General features: G+C 41.2%; 1 protein-coding gene across 4 annotated transcripts in view; it reads right to left on the bottom strand.

Moving 5' to 3' along the window:
- LOC109484488 (collagen alpha-1(XI) chain-like) overlaps positions 1-15,177 on the bottom strand; it is a 74,359-nt gene that overhangs the window by 41,221 nt on the left and 17,961 nt on the right. For all 4 annotated transcript variants that reach the window (XM_019787767.1, XM_019787765.1, XM_019787766.1 and 1 more), the window contains exons 3-5: positions 9,491-9,649; positions 9,088-9,307; positions 5,756-5,933 (exon numbers count right to left, since the gene is read on the bottom strand). In XM_019787767.1, coding sequence (XP_019643326.1) covers positions 5,756-5,933; positions 9,088-9,307; positions 9,491-9,649 — 557 coding nt within the window. The remainder of the gene's footprint in view (positions 1-5,755; positions 5,934-9,087; positions 9,308-9,490; positions 9,650-15,177) is intronic.

The following is a 15,177-nucleotide window of genomic DNA, read 5'->3' as shown; positions in this document are numbered from 1 at the left end:
GATCTGCCATCTCTGACTGCCGTGTCACTACATAACTTACAAAGAAGTGAGGTTTGCAGATTCCAGGTAATTTTGACCTCATCATATCACCTGACATTCTTGCTCCTGTGCACATGATTGCAATGGAATGTGTTTGGTTGGGGGGGGGGGGATAGTGGAGGTGAAGGATTTCTTTGCCTCAATGAGTTTTCAACTGTATACCAAGACGACTGGAAGTCTTTCAAAGACCAACTGAATGAAACGCTCCATTTCAAAAAGTACTATTTGAAACTTCTATAAACAATGAAAAGAATATGCGTCATTGTGCAAACCACTTTGTACCCTTAGAAAATAATCAAATACCTTTCATACAAGTCATGTTTATCTGTTTGTTGTGACACAACTTAAAGGGCCTCATGCCTCTGTTGTCATCCACAGTGTTCTAACTAATGATTTGATACCATGCAAAACATGGTGATACAGCAAGGATCTTCAAAGTCGGCCATCTACAAATGTACACCTGTGTTGCAAACCCTGACTACATCGCTGCATGAGAAAAGGTACACGAGCCACCACAAACAAAATCCTAGACTAAACAGCCTCCACAGTCAGCAGTTGACAGCCTCTATTCAGGTGATACTCCTTTTGTATCTGGGATATAACATCCATCCACAAGGTGGGTCTGTCTGGCTAAAGAACAATGAACATGGCTCGACCTCAAATATGGAGGTCTGCAGAACAGTGTTTGCGTTCCTATCGTCTTTACCAAACACATCTAGCTCATTTTAATACTTTTGAAGAGGAAAGGGGGTCTTTTACAATACCTGTGTTCAAACCCAGACAGCATTCAGCACCGATACAACACTAATGTAAAGAAATGTTGAAACAGACATTTCGTCCACACAAGAGGTGGTTCATATGATACAAAGCGACACAAGGTACAGTGTTCTCCAATAGATTTAGTAGTATTCTGGTTTATTTGGACAGACTTTGGCAACCAAAGTTGAACAGACAATTGCTTGGAAAGTTTCCAAACCACAGAAAAGCTCTTGTGAGGAAGAAAAGGCTGACCCTAGGGTTGGAATACAATAGAATGTGATCCCCCAAATACCACAAGACAGGTGAACAGGACAGCAAGAGATGTGGGAAGGATTTTAACTTTTATGTGTCTTAATGAACTTGTGGTCTGGGATGAGTAGGAGGACTCCTGAAGGAATCCATGACATTATCATACATGAGATATTGATAAAAAGAGCTGACGCAGTATAAGCAGACCCCGCCAGATGTTTTTTTTTAACAACACACAAGCTTTCTGGTCGGACAGCAAATGGAACCCAGTAACTATAAGAAAGCTTTGAGTTCTTAAAAGTGAAAAACCCAAGGGGGGTTGGAATGGAGGCTAGTGCAGTGCAACGATCAAATGAAAGTAGAACAAACTAGACCTAATTTCTTAGTTGTCCTCTGAACTTGATAGGTTGCACTGCCCTGAAGTAAGTGCTTTCAAAGACACCTGGTGATTTCCTCCTGGACCTAATTGTTGAAATCTCAAAGCAGTTTAGGTTTCAAAGAACAGTAGGACAATAAGTAGCATGCAAAGAATTCCCTGACCACCCCACTGGAGACTTTGGTACACACCTAACTGTGCTATTAGTGAAGACGACTGAGTCTGGCTTTCACACTAACCAAGGATGGAGAGAGTCAAGGTGTGGGCACGTGTTTAACAGTTTGTCTCCCATCACTCGACACACCCTCCTACTGTACTCACCGCATCTACCTCAAGTTCAATGCTATTCACAAAGGCACAGACTAAATATTTACACCAGGGGTACCCCCATCCTTCTCAAACTATTCCTGAGAAAATTTCTGCTATGTTTGTAAAACACTAGTGTTTATGATTGTTTTTCCCAAGGAACAAGAGGTTGTGAATGCATGGTCGAAACCTCTAGCAAAAGGCCACTCTGTGGGGAAGTGGGTACAAATACATAAAGGAACCAGGGCCACAAAGGTGACTGGAAGAGGCTACTGTTCTCTGTTAACTGTCAACACCTCAAAGAAAAGGAAACTAGACCTGTAAGAATGTTCTCCTCCAAGCAATCTGGTCTGTTGCTCAAGGAGCTTTAGGAACAATCTACCACACACAGTGTTCAACCTTAGAAGAGGAAGTTTAGGTTGTAAGGAGCAATCTTGCAATGAGCCTGCATTTTGTCTCTACCCTGATGTTATTACACGTTTTAGGCACTGTAACATCATTGAAGGTTTCTGAAGCACGGAGGAACTGAGGTTTTGATTGTTCATGATCCAGAAAAGCATGATAAAGTATTCTTGTATCAAATCATTTAGGTTGATAAAAATGATACCACTGCCTGAGAAATTTGATGAGTGGCATGTCTTATACACACCTTACATTAAATAAGTTTATAGTCTACATAACTCTTCTAAAACTTTGGGTACCAGCAGCCCCACAAGCCAGCTTCCTCCCAACAACTACTAGTACCTGACCCCTTTAAAATCCATCCCACCACCAACTTCCAGCTCAACCCCCATATTTTCATTAAGTAACTTTTTTTCTGTCACACGAAGTTTCTCACACCATAAGGTGTGTGATACTGATTAAGATTCTACATGTATTAGCCACCATTTTGTATCGAACAGTCTACTCATCAGATCTACATGATTGTCTCCTTTCTTCTGGCTTACAGCTATCTGCCCACCCATGCAGAGCTGTGTCTTCATATCACCTTATGTGAAATTACAGACAAGCTCCTCACAGAAGCTGTTTATGTAGATGATCCCTCAACAAATCCTCAAAGTACAACCAAAGTCAGCTAATCTTCTCAATCCTTTAACTAATTACTAACACAGGAAACACTCATACTCCTTAATTAGTGGATTAATCAATCTGTTGACTAGCCAATTTCTGCACTATGCTGAGGAAGATAAAAAGCTACATGAGGTAAATCAACCACACCTAAAACAAAACCCAGCAAGGGACAACATTCTTTTAAACACTCTAAACATCTACATTATATTGAGGCCACTGTGACTGGCTGCATATACATGTACAGTACATGTACCTGTATATGTAATGTATAATGACACTATTTTATGCAATAAACAGGACTCCAGTCTGTTCCTTTTATTTGGGACAGGATTTAATCTAAGTCTTTGTTTTTCTTTATAGATTGTCTGGCAAGACCCTAATTTGCTTTAAATGCCCAGGAGGATAGGAGGATTCTGACAGTGGGGACCCAACTGTGCCTCTGGCCTTGGTGATTTATTACCATCCAACTGTGTCAGCTCCACAGGACATCTATGTGGTGCTCTGTGGTACATCAACCAAGAACTTGCCAGACTGAAAGGTGGGTGGCAGAAAATATTGAAATATGTGTGTCATTTTCAAGTTCACTATTTTAATGATGCCTGATAAGTGATACTGGAGCATTTCCTTCATGACTTGATGATAAATGAAGACAATCACTAAGTCTTGTATATCCTAAACTTGAGTTTGAAGAAACAAAAAAGTAAAATTAAGTAAAATCAGTCTCTGGACGAGATCAAGATTTTGCCTTCACAGCATGTGAAATGATAAAGTTCGGACATCTTGGAAAATTAAGGATGACAAGGAAGAAGAATTGATGGTAGGTATAGTGGTTGTGAGTTTTGAGTCAGACAGAGCCTTCTGACAAACCAACAAAGTCATCTGCATACTACACTGCCCTTGTACTGTACAAAGCATCTGGAATAGTGAACAGCCTTGAAGGGGGTCCCCCCAATCCTACACATGCCCTTCAGTGTTGTTTTTACAGGTCTTCAGTCACAGCAGCTTTTAGTCAGGGGCACAAATTGGTGTGGACTGATGAATGACCTTTGACCCTGACCTTCACCTGGCCTCATTCTTGCCTCAAGGTCAACAACCCTTGATACCCTTGTGCAGTGTAATGCTGGGAAGTATGAAGGAAAGGAATGTGAGTCAAGGGTGTCAGAAATAGAACCAGTGTCTAGAATGTTTTGACACGAATGCTGATTGGTCAGGCTCTGCACAGACATCAGCCAATCATAGGCAAGCTGTCCTGGCTGGGAGATGTCATTTCCCTGTCATTTCCCTTAGACTACAAATGTATCTGAAATTCTAGTTTTGTGAATTCAAATTCTACTAAAATGCAGCATTAGTAAATGAGCATATGCTAGGGTTTCAAATGAGGCATTTTCCGCATATCATGTACTGAAATCATTATTTACTTCATGGATAATTTCCAATGAATTTCTTGATTTGCAAGCTGGAGGCACAAATGACAGCTTAATCTTACAATTTGTACATTCAGATCAAATGACATACTTTTGACATGTAGCTCTACATGGATCTACAGTATACAACTTCAGTTAGAAGAGCAAGTAAATACATGTAATGTTATACGTTAGGGCTTCTAATCATCTTCCAATACTTCCTCTCTTTCCTGCCATTACATGCAAAATCAACTTTGACTGCCCATCCATCAGACATGCGGCTGGAAACCAGCAGACTTGATAAGAGAATCCAGAGGTTTGTGTTTGTGCAGAGGACAGGGAGATAATGATGAGGTGTAATCAGATCCTGGCAGCCCTTATAAAACCCACCCTCCAGGCACAACTGGTTTGCCCACTGGTTTAAATTAAGTACCCAATAAAGCAACATTCCTCCTGCTGGGACATTCCTGTCTGTTGTATTAAGTTCAGGGTCACAGAAACTAAGATTTGCCTGAGGGAAAGACTGAGAGAATCCTTCAACTCTGTATGCTCTGTAGATCTACAATGCCTCCAGGTATATAAAAACCTTAATTAGAAAGTTGGAAAAACTAATTCTACCAATAGATTTCAATATAGAACTTGCAGTATTTCCCTAATAACACACCTCGAAGGTGCAATAACGTTTTGATACAAGCATTTTCTTAGTCATTGCTGTTAGTTTTTTTCCCCATTTTTACACTGTGGTTAAACTGAATTTTTCAAGAGATCATTTGACATGGTACATCAACAGTGCATTGAGCATTTGCAGATGCCTTTTTTGTAAGGGTGTGATGGTTCTTATCAATGCAATTGCTTCTGACATCTTCTGAAAAAGGCAGCAAACCTTCAGCCTACACTAGAAGATATAACGACTGCTCAAGAGTTCACACTCAGGTATGTTGAGATAACCACTGGGTGAGCTGGGATGAAATCTCTTGACCCCTTAATCCAAAGGTGGAATTAGAAACCGTTTTTACTTTTTCATTTGCACCACTGCAGCAGGACGGACAGTGGAGACATCCCAATCAGCCTAAGGCTGTCACAGAGTGCCAGCGCCGGTGACAACAGCTTCGTAGAGTTAGATAAATAATCATTGAACTATAAATGGTTAAAACCACTTGACCATGGCAGAGATGGAAATATAAACAGGGGCCTTGATATAAAGAGGTCAGTTCTACCATATGCTCTCATATCTTCATTCTGAAACCAAAGATTGCAACATACTGAACAACACGAATCACTTCTTGAATTGAGAAGCATAGGAAAATCTAACAACATGACCATTAGACTAAGAGAGAAGTTATCTGAATGAAAATGGTGGATTATTTGCCATGGCTTAACACCAAGTTGCTGCTACTGCTGCTGTCGGTGGAGAGTAGAAATAATAATAATATTCAACACTGCAGTTGTTGATGCCAACAGCTTTTTTGCAGCATGGCAAACTTACACTTACGTTACAGAGACCAGATTGAGCCAAATTCTGAGTGCTAAATTGTCAATTGTAAACACTCACCTCATAAGCAACATTTTCCCGGAAGAAGTGTCTGCCGAAAGCGGTCATGCCGTCCGTCCTGATGGCACCCTCGGCGCCTGGGGAGCGGTCCAAGTCCATGGTCACCTCGTTTTTGATGTCACAGTCCATGATCATGCTGACCTTGTTCCTCTGTACACTGAAGGCTATTCTGTGCCACCTGAGATGATGAGAGACCAGAAAATACACCTCAGTAAAGTAATCTAAAATATAAACTTCTTCGGAAAATATTTGATGTCTTTATTTGTAACTTTTCCTTGTGCAACTTAAGAAATAAGATGGAAAAATCAATGTTGAATTGTGTTGTCATTTCATGATCAGGACCTGTTGAACTACAACTGCAACTGAGTTGTTCAGAATGGGAACGATTATCAAGTCAACTGGGAAGATTCCTGGAATTTTTTTTCAATATGTACATCGACAGTGAATTGTGGACTTCAATTTAATTGCAGCCTTTTCAACTGAAATTCAAATTGAAAGTAGGTTGGTCAACTTTCTAGTTCAGCAGCAGGATTGGTGGTTACCGATGGAAACCCACACCACTGTGGTTCATTAGGCCATGTGATGCATCCAAGTTCAGGGGCAAGACTTCTTGTGTCGGCAGGGCATTGTAGCCACAGCCCTCGCACAGAAGCGGCAATGTTTGGCATCTCCGGGGCAGAACAGGCCCACTTGGAGCATCTCCAAGACGTCTGGCAGTCAGACCAGGGAATCCCTACACTATCCCCGTCCCCGGCAAGTGACCAAATATTTCCAAGCAAACGAGTCTGGGCACCCACTGACCACAGTGGTATGTGCTCTCTGTCCGCAAGCTACTGCCTGTGGATTATTTGCCTCGGCTAAACATTAAGTTGCTGCTGCTGCTGTCAGTGAAGAGTAGAGATTCAACACTGCAGTTGTTGATGCCAACAACTTTTGCAGCATGGCAAACTTACAGAGACCAGATAGGGCCACATTCTGAGTGCTAAATTGTGATTTTCTAAAAGAAATAAGCCTGCAAAATGTTTACACTTTGAAGTAAAAGTAAGATGCCACAAAGCCATACAGAGCATCAAACCTGAGGTACAAAGTGGTCTAACAAGGAGGTTCTCCCTCCTTGGGTCTAGGTAGTTTTGTCATGTGTCATTATGTGTACATTATGAGTTTTCAGAAATTCCAATTCTTTGCCACAAGGTCGCCAGTACAAGTCTCAGCCTAGCTGTTGGTGTTCAGGTCTAGAACACCAATTTGCACATTTCTGTCAGGGAATGCCAGTTCTTCGGAGAGGGTGATATGCCATTTGTTCATTGTTTGAGGAAACAAGGCACACCTCAAGCCCATTACAGATCCCACCAGTTACTGAAGAGAGTGGGAGTATGCCCAGTTGTGGGAAGGCTCAGATTAATCAGTCCCTTGTGCAGCATGTACTTACCAAGTCTAAGAATAGACCCAGTGTGTTACACCATGTGTCAGTTTACAGTTTATCCACTACAGACATACTGTATAACGTTACAGGTAAAGTTAAAATTTCTGCTATTAACATCTATGTGTCCATCATCAAAGGTGGGATCACATAAAATAATTGGCTTCTGGTAGAATTTCAACAAATTTTAATGGCAGCTTTCTTTCTGAGGATGTATGAGATATAAACTGACAAAGTATATGCCAAATTCTCAAATGGTTCTGATTGGGAATTAGTGCCAGAGATCAATACATTTTTTGTTGCAATCATCTTCTGAATGACTTGTAAATATAATAAAGAAATGTAGGTATGAAAATCATAAGAGCAAATATAAAAAGTCTGTGACCTTGCTGAGGAGAAATGTTTACTTCTAAATCTTTGGCTGTATATTTCTGCAAAGTTTAGTTCTCAAATGTCACACACCATACTTCAGCTTACACATTGTTGGTTCATACAAACCAAGGAGGTTAAACTTTTTAACCTCCTTAATGCAAACCAAGTGAGTTGTCCAGCAAAACTGTTTGAGAAGTCTTCCATACAACAATACAGAAGTAAAGCATAGGCCTCCCATCCACGCAGCCCCAGTGTGTTGTTTTGGTGCAAAGCAAACAGAGGGAGTAGATCTATAGGTACTCAAGTGGCAAGGGTAAATATCACCCTCTTCTAATATTGACAGTAGGCCTGGCCAGGAATTCACTTTCACTGATCCGAAAGGAATTTACTTTGACCAACTGAAGTGTTCCGTATAAGCATTCTGGACAGGCCTGTATGCATATAGGGAACCGACACGTACAGGAGTCTCCATGTCCTCAGATGTACCTTCCTGTCCTTATGAGACACCTTATACTGTGTAATTATCAAGAGGCAATCTGACTCCTTTATGTCCTGTTAGGGTGGAGTTTACACCCTTGCAGAACCTTTAAATGGTAAAATTGCCACTGTCTTTTTCTGCAATAGGATTTTAACCTTGTCTCTTACTCACATCAATACAAATTTGGTACCAAAGGAGAAGGTTAACCTTCGGCACACTAAAGTAGCCATTTGGCTACCAATTCTCTATTCCATATGAGGTTTCAGGTTTAAAATGGTAGAGGGTTTTAAAAACACTCCAAGGTTGACTAATAAGATTCATTGAGGGTAAAAGTTCAACCTCTGCATTCATTGAAAGGACAGCAGAGGAAACAAATGGCAACCACATCTCAAAGAAAAGGTCACCACTGTTTGATGTCAAATGTCATCATCGTGTCAGATGTTAGGAAGGTTGAATTAACCTTTCGCAGGGCAATACACACGTAGTTAGAGCCGCTGTAAAGCGGAGACGTTTGCGGCGGTGTACGATTCATCAAGACACAACAGCTGTCCTCTAAGACATAACAGTCTGACCTTTCCTGTTTGGGTCAGATCTACCAGTTAGCATGTTTCAAAACTGCCCATCTCTGTTCCACCTCCAGTTTATCTCCTGCACTACTGATCATGCCAGGGACCACTCAATCCTGCCACTGAGTCAGTAATATTCATGAAAATTTACAGACATTGTTGTCCAACACATTTTCCTTATTAAGGCCTGATGTAGAGGGAACAAACTTATATCTCTAGATCTGTTGAATGAAAGTCGTTGTACCCTGGTGTGTATGGAACAATACTTGAACTCTGTACCGTGTTAACTGCCAATACAAACTTTCATTTCAATGAAAAAAGTTGCCTGGGTGCCTAAACAGTTTCAGTCGCTTCCAGGGCCAACATGCCCCCATGGAAATTATACCACAGCCCCCCTCAGTTAGTCCTTGATTCACGCTGGCTAACCCTGGGCCTAGCATGTTATAGGTCTGGCATCCAGGATATGAAAAAAGTTGCTGTAGTAATTTTCACTTACTGTCCGTCTGCTACATTGTGGTTAAATCGGGGTGATTCCTCGAAGCCTGGTCTGCCCTCGCCGTCCGCATACAGGAATACCCAGTCGACGTCAGCCAGTTGTACACCAAACTGTACATTATTTTCAACAATGACAGTGAAGAGGTAGGACCGTGATGCAAGCGAAGGCTTCACTGTTAATAACACCGAGAAGTCAACAGGGAAAGTCTTCTCTGCATCATCTGCAATCAGAAAGAAGGTTAGCATAACAGATAGGCTAAAGCCATACAATTTTGAGTTCCTTGTTTATGGATTCAAACTCATGTGTAAGATCAAGTTTGGTCTAAGCAGTTTTCTTTTGGTCATCTGTTTGTCAATTCTTACTCGTAAAGGTTGATTAGACAAACAAAGCAGAAGTTACTTACTTGGGAAGAGCTCTGTGGTTGGAACCACCAGCGTCGCATCTTTTGAAACTCTGTATGCCACATCAGGTCCATCCGGCCGGTTTTCACAGAAACCTATTGCTTTGTTGATCCCCTTTGGTAATCCCCTTAATTGAAAAATATCTATGAGGTCTGCAGACCCTGTAACAAGAACAAAGACAGAATTTTATTACAGAGTTGTTGTTTTTTTCAGACATAAGTAGCCTTATAATTAGGTACTGATAATTAGTCAATATCTTAAGGAGTGACAGTTATCAATCCATTTGGCATCTATAGTTCTATCCATTCCTTGATCCGTTTACCCATCCATCCATTTGTCCATCCATCCATTCACCCACCCATCCATCCATCCATCCATCCATTAGATGTTGCTTGTCTTCATCCATCCATCCATGTCACACATTGTCAGTGGCCAAATATCAAACTAGCAAACCAGCCATCCATCTACAGCATCACATAATCCATCAATGTAACAGACAATGTAACAGACAATGTAAACCTGTATTTATCTACACTTCAAAAGAACTCTTCTGCATCTCAAGGGATAAAGGCCCAGTGTTTCCTGCTCCTACTGCCCCTTGGAATGTCCAAAAGAATGACACTGACAGGATTTAAGCAAATAGTAAAGAGTGACTTTTTCAAGCCAAGAAATGATGGCAGGCTGGATGATAAAAATATTTATAGTATTTTGCTAAAATTTAGGGATGTTCAGTACCAGTTTCAACATTTTTTTTCTGTTAAAGGTCAAGATTTAAAAGGTACAACAACACAATCGCCACCTGCATGACTCTCACCTTATGAAAAGTTCACAAGACTTTGAAGTTAGATGCTTGGCAAGTGCCATTTTTGATGGTGCCAATTTACCCTAGTAGTAGTAGCAAAATGGCATCTGTAACCTTTGTACTAATTCCCAGTACAGCTTTTGAATCAACAAGGGGAATACTCCAGTGTTTTGGTAGAACAACTATTTTAAGTGCTTAAGCATTTTTTTCGCTGCTTCTTTTTGGCACAGTTTTGAAGTGCTTTGAAAATGTTACTGGGGTTGCTAAGAAGCATGCTGGATTAGAAGGCTCTGGGAATTCTCCTGCATAGTTACTGGGTTACAAAGAGTGGAACCAACGATTTGCTCAGATCTTCAAAAGGGGTATCAAGGGATGAATCAGGAAAGAATGTTTAGCCAAGGTGAAGTTTAGCCAAAATGAAAGAAAACCACAGTGACAGCTGCTGACTTGCTTGCTGTTACTGGGCACGATAGAATTCTTTCACAAAGCTAGTGATTGTGGATACAAGGGTATAACAATTTAAGTCCTAGCTTCTCAAAGATGGGCAAAATTATTTTCAAGTAAGCGTTAATACAGTACAATATATAAGATATTAAAGATAAGCAACAGTGCATCTACAGTCTAACAAAACCCTATAAGATATCACATACATCTGTACATGCATTGGTAAAGTAAAGATTTCCCACCAATGAGACACATACAGGTATGCCAATTGTCTCAACTCTTATGTACATGTGTAGTCTTAACCATTTGAATTTCAGAAAGGCTGACCACTATCTAAATGACCCCTATCTAAATAACCCCTGTGAGTTCATTGATCCCTCTATCCTCTCTTGTTCAAAAGCTGGGTGATAGACTAAACATAAGAAGAAAAGAAACTTGGTCAATAGCTGATGAAGGAATGCAAACATGGGATTCGGGAGCCTGGTTAAAAGCAAGACCAGAATGCACCCTGTCCCACCATCTGTTTGTAGGTCCCCTCCCCACCAGATGTAGCGCATAGTTGGGATAGCCACAGTCAAACCAAGTTATGAACTGTCTGTCTGTCTCCCCCTGTCCCCCACTCTTACTTTCTACAATCATAAGTCATTGACCCCTGCAGGAAGGGGCCAGAGAGATAACCTTTCATGGTGACGTAACCCAGTCTTCAACTGGGAGTGTTTATGACCTCGCAGTGAAGCATGAAATCAAAGGTTAGATGTAACTTTTATGGCGCAAAACAAAAACAGCATCCTGTGAAATCCCTGAAAGAGGCTTTGTAGACCTTTTCGGAGCTATAGAATGATGGCAGATGCCACTTGAAAGCTCCTCTACCAGTGAACTCTTTTAGTAAGTGCATAAGCAACCAATATCCTTGATTCAACTAGACCAGGCTCTTCTATCTACAAATCCTGTTTTTCTTCAAAGTTGATCTAAGGTAATACGACTTTTCAGTCTGGGTGCCTGCAAATTGATATACGCAGCCAATCCCTGCCCTGGATGGCAAAAGCATCAAATCCCATTTATTTTGCGGGCGCCTGCCTTTTTGGGAAGGGACCAGTCAGTGGACATGTAAATAGTTTCCACATGGCAATGGTTGGTCTTGGAAGGATAAATACCTTTTTCTGTCTCTATTAATTGATTCTTTTTTCGACCATTAAGCATCATTCTCCTCAATAATGCCATATATATTTGTACAAGTTATGAAGGGATATACTAGGAGCTGTTCAAGTGTGTAATGAAGGAGATATCATTTGGGATTTGTACACAAGGCAGGCTACCTCCTAGAGGAGCTGGAATTCTGACCTGCAAGGGCCTCCAGACAGGCAAGAAATCTCAGGCAAATGAAAAGCATGTGTCTGCCTTTGACGTGGACATACTGAACAGTACTCCAAACCACAGGAGAGAACACTCAGCAGCCAGAAGTTCAGAACCAATCTTCAGCAAACCTACTTTTCCCCTCATGATTCTCCCTAAATGCTACAACAGGTCAACTTCCAAGTTTGAGAAAATATCTCTCTCTGCGGGCATTCTTCAGAAGGGTCATCCAGTTTTCAGGACAAGGAGAGCCAGCAGACGTAAAAGGTTACCTCCAAACCAGGAAAATTAACCTACAACAGAGAAGAGAATATATTGCGTGCAAGGCCTGAAGTAGGCAACTCAAGAATAGAGTAGAACAGGGATGTAACCTGACAACATGATTATATAATATCTATGTCCAAAAGCTGTTAAAAGTAATGGAAAGATCAGAGAAGGGCAGGATAGACACAAGCTCCACATGAGTAAACAGAGTTTGGAGGAGGGGCAGGCAGCCTGTGGTTGTTGTGGGGAAGATGGAACTGATAACCCAGGTGACACTGGAAACCCAACTCCCTGTCTATCTGCCACAAATGGAGAGAGGACATAAATAGCACTGCACAACACTGGAGTCTAAACACTGGGGATGAGCCAACATGTCTACCAGGCAATTATCTTTTTCACTAGAGATAGATAGGGACAAAAATGGATAGATACATAAAGCATAGGGATGGAGCTAGAATAGGGGCAGACATTAGCCAACATGTGTATTCAATAATCTGAAAGGTGAGATTTCAAGGTGAGAAGGTGACTCAATGGTCAATAGTGTAAGTGAAGTAAAGACACAGCCAGTCTATCTTTCCTATTGAATAGCTCCTGACTTAACTCTTATATACAACAAACCAGCATACTTAAACACACACTTGCCTGGAAGATCCCAACTCAGTGAACAAACTATTAAGCTGCTTCAACACTATGCTTCAACTTCACCATGAGGAGTTACTGACTTATTTGTCTGGAAAATAGGTCAACAGCAATTAAATGTGCTCTTGAATGGATGGTTATTCTCTGAGATGTGCATGATAAAACTAATACTAAGCTTCATTGTTTCCATGACATCCTAGTTTTTATGTCCCTTTTCAACAGATGTCCATATTGATCTGGTTACTGACTAATAGCTGACAGAACAATTTTAAATCGGTTACAAAAACAATACAGTAAAGACTGAATCAAGCAACACTATTCAATGATCTATTTTACTAGAAGGACTGAGTGATCATTTTGTGATCCTGCAATGTATCATTCTGTGACTGAGTAATCTCAACTATTGCTGGTAGTAGATCCTGAATATTGCTGACTAGAGACACCCCACTGTGATGGCCTACTAACCTTTTCTTCATTTTCTTTTATCAACACAGCTAAAGGTGACAGATAGAAGGACAGTCTGTCCATCTAATAGGGATACCAGACACCAAGAAAACATCCTGATACTACATAAATGTGGAAATTCCAAGCCTGCAGATACTTTTCCACTTGAGTTCCCCTCCATCTGCAGAGTCTCCCAGCCTGGGTATGTGAGGGGAATGTCAGTCATTCTCAGCACCAGGAGGGAAGCTGCAGGTTACTAGCCAAGGTGCCATATACTACCTAGACTGGATGTCAGATCTACTATAGCCCACAAGACCTGCACACAAGACCCAAAGTCTAGCACACTGGATAATGTTTTAACCTATTCTGCTATGGGTCTTTCAATTTTTGCTCCATGTTACCTGTACTTAGTTTACTGGCCAGGGGCTCCCATACATGCTCCTTTTTAATAGAAACCTGGGTGCTATCCTAGTGAAGTTTATCGGTCTCCCATACTGTGATACAGTGTGGCTACAAACTTGGGGAGCTAGAATGGGAACCATAGCAGGCAGCATAGGGGAACTAAAATCACACCCAATTGACATGATCAGCAAATGGAGAAAGGAGAGGTTCCCTACGTATGGAGGACCTATAGATGTCTCGAGGCAGTGACTGAACCTCTAAAGTCTAACACCAGTCATACAATGATACATCTACGTTCATCAGTTGGATTGGATTGTACAATGCATACTGTTTCTGGCATATCAAATTTTCAAAAGCTTCCCCTTTGTCTGGTAAGGTTAATGGCAAAGGAAAAGTGCAGTAAATTCCAGCCAAAGCAAGTCCATACCCCCTACCACCACAGTCATGATTTATCCTCCAAGCGGCATCTGGAATGGTTGTTTGAAAAGGCTTGTGAAAGAAAACGATGAAGATATTATTTCTGCACCACCCAGTGGCAAGTTGGAACAGGTAGCTAAGCCTCATTGCCAACTTGAGGATAGAGCTTTACAAATGAACATTCAACAAAAGACCTCAGTAACTTTTCTTATCCTCAAGAATATAAGTAATGAATCAAGCCTGCTGTGACCTAAAAAAAGTTACCATAGTGATGAATTATGTGTCATTGACACACATGCCGTGACCTTAAGTCTATCCCATCAAGTGACCTTACTTTACCCACCTTGACATTCACTACGGTTTCTTTCTGGAAGATGTCCTAGATAACCACAGGAAGGCCAGCCCAAAACCATCCCAGGGGCTTAAGGTAATGAAGGTTTAAGACAAAAGCCCCTGGAACACTCCTCCCACCTGTGTTTTTGTTGGAAAGGATCATGATAGATCTAGTTCAGAGTCAAAGGGCTATGACACATCTGGTTAGACTTCACACATTGAGCAGTGCCAAACGACCATGTTCTCGATACATCATAGAACATGGGGACAACTGTTGCACCTCTACAGATCACTGTACCGTAGGTCCTCTATTGGAATTGGACAATATCCATCAGCTTGGATACAGAGATGGGGATGCTGCCAGGAAGCCTCTTGTGGTAAGGCCTGACCTGGAACAAAGGGTCTACCCTGGCAATCACCCAGAATGTAATAACAACAGAGCTATGGCCTGTGTCATCTCCACACAATCACAAGTAAAGGTTATTAAACCACTCTTAGCACTTTATCAAGTGGTTGGCACACAGTAGTATACATGTACATGTATGAACAATCGTTCACCAAAGGTTACCACAGGTGTGCATGTATCAGTAT

This window comes from Branchiostoma belcheri, unplaced genomic scaffold (assembly GCF_001625305.1).
Source record: "Branchiostoma belcheri isolate BF01 breed outbred unplaced genomic scaffold, Haploidv18h27 scaffold7, whole genome shotgun sequence".
NCBI lineage: Eukaryota > Metazoa > Chordata > Leptocardii > Amphioxiformes > Branchiostomatidae > Branchiostoma > Branchiostoma belcheri.
This window is presented reverse-complemented; position numbering and strand designations above follow the sequence as displayed.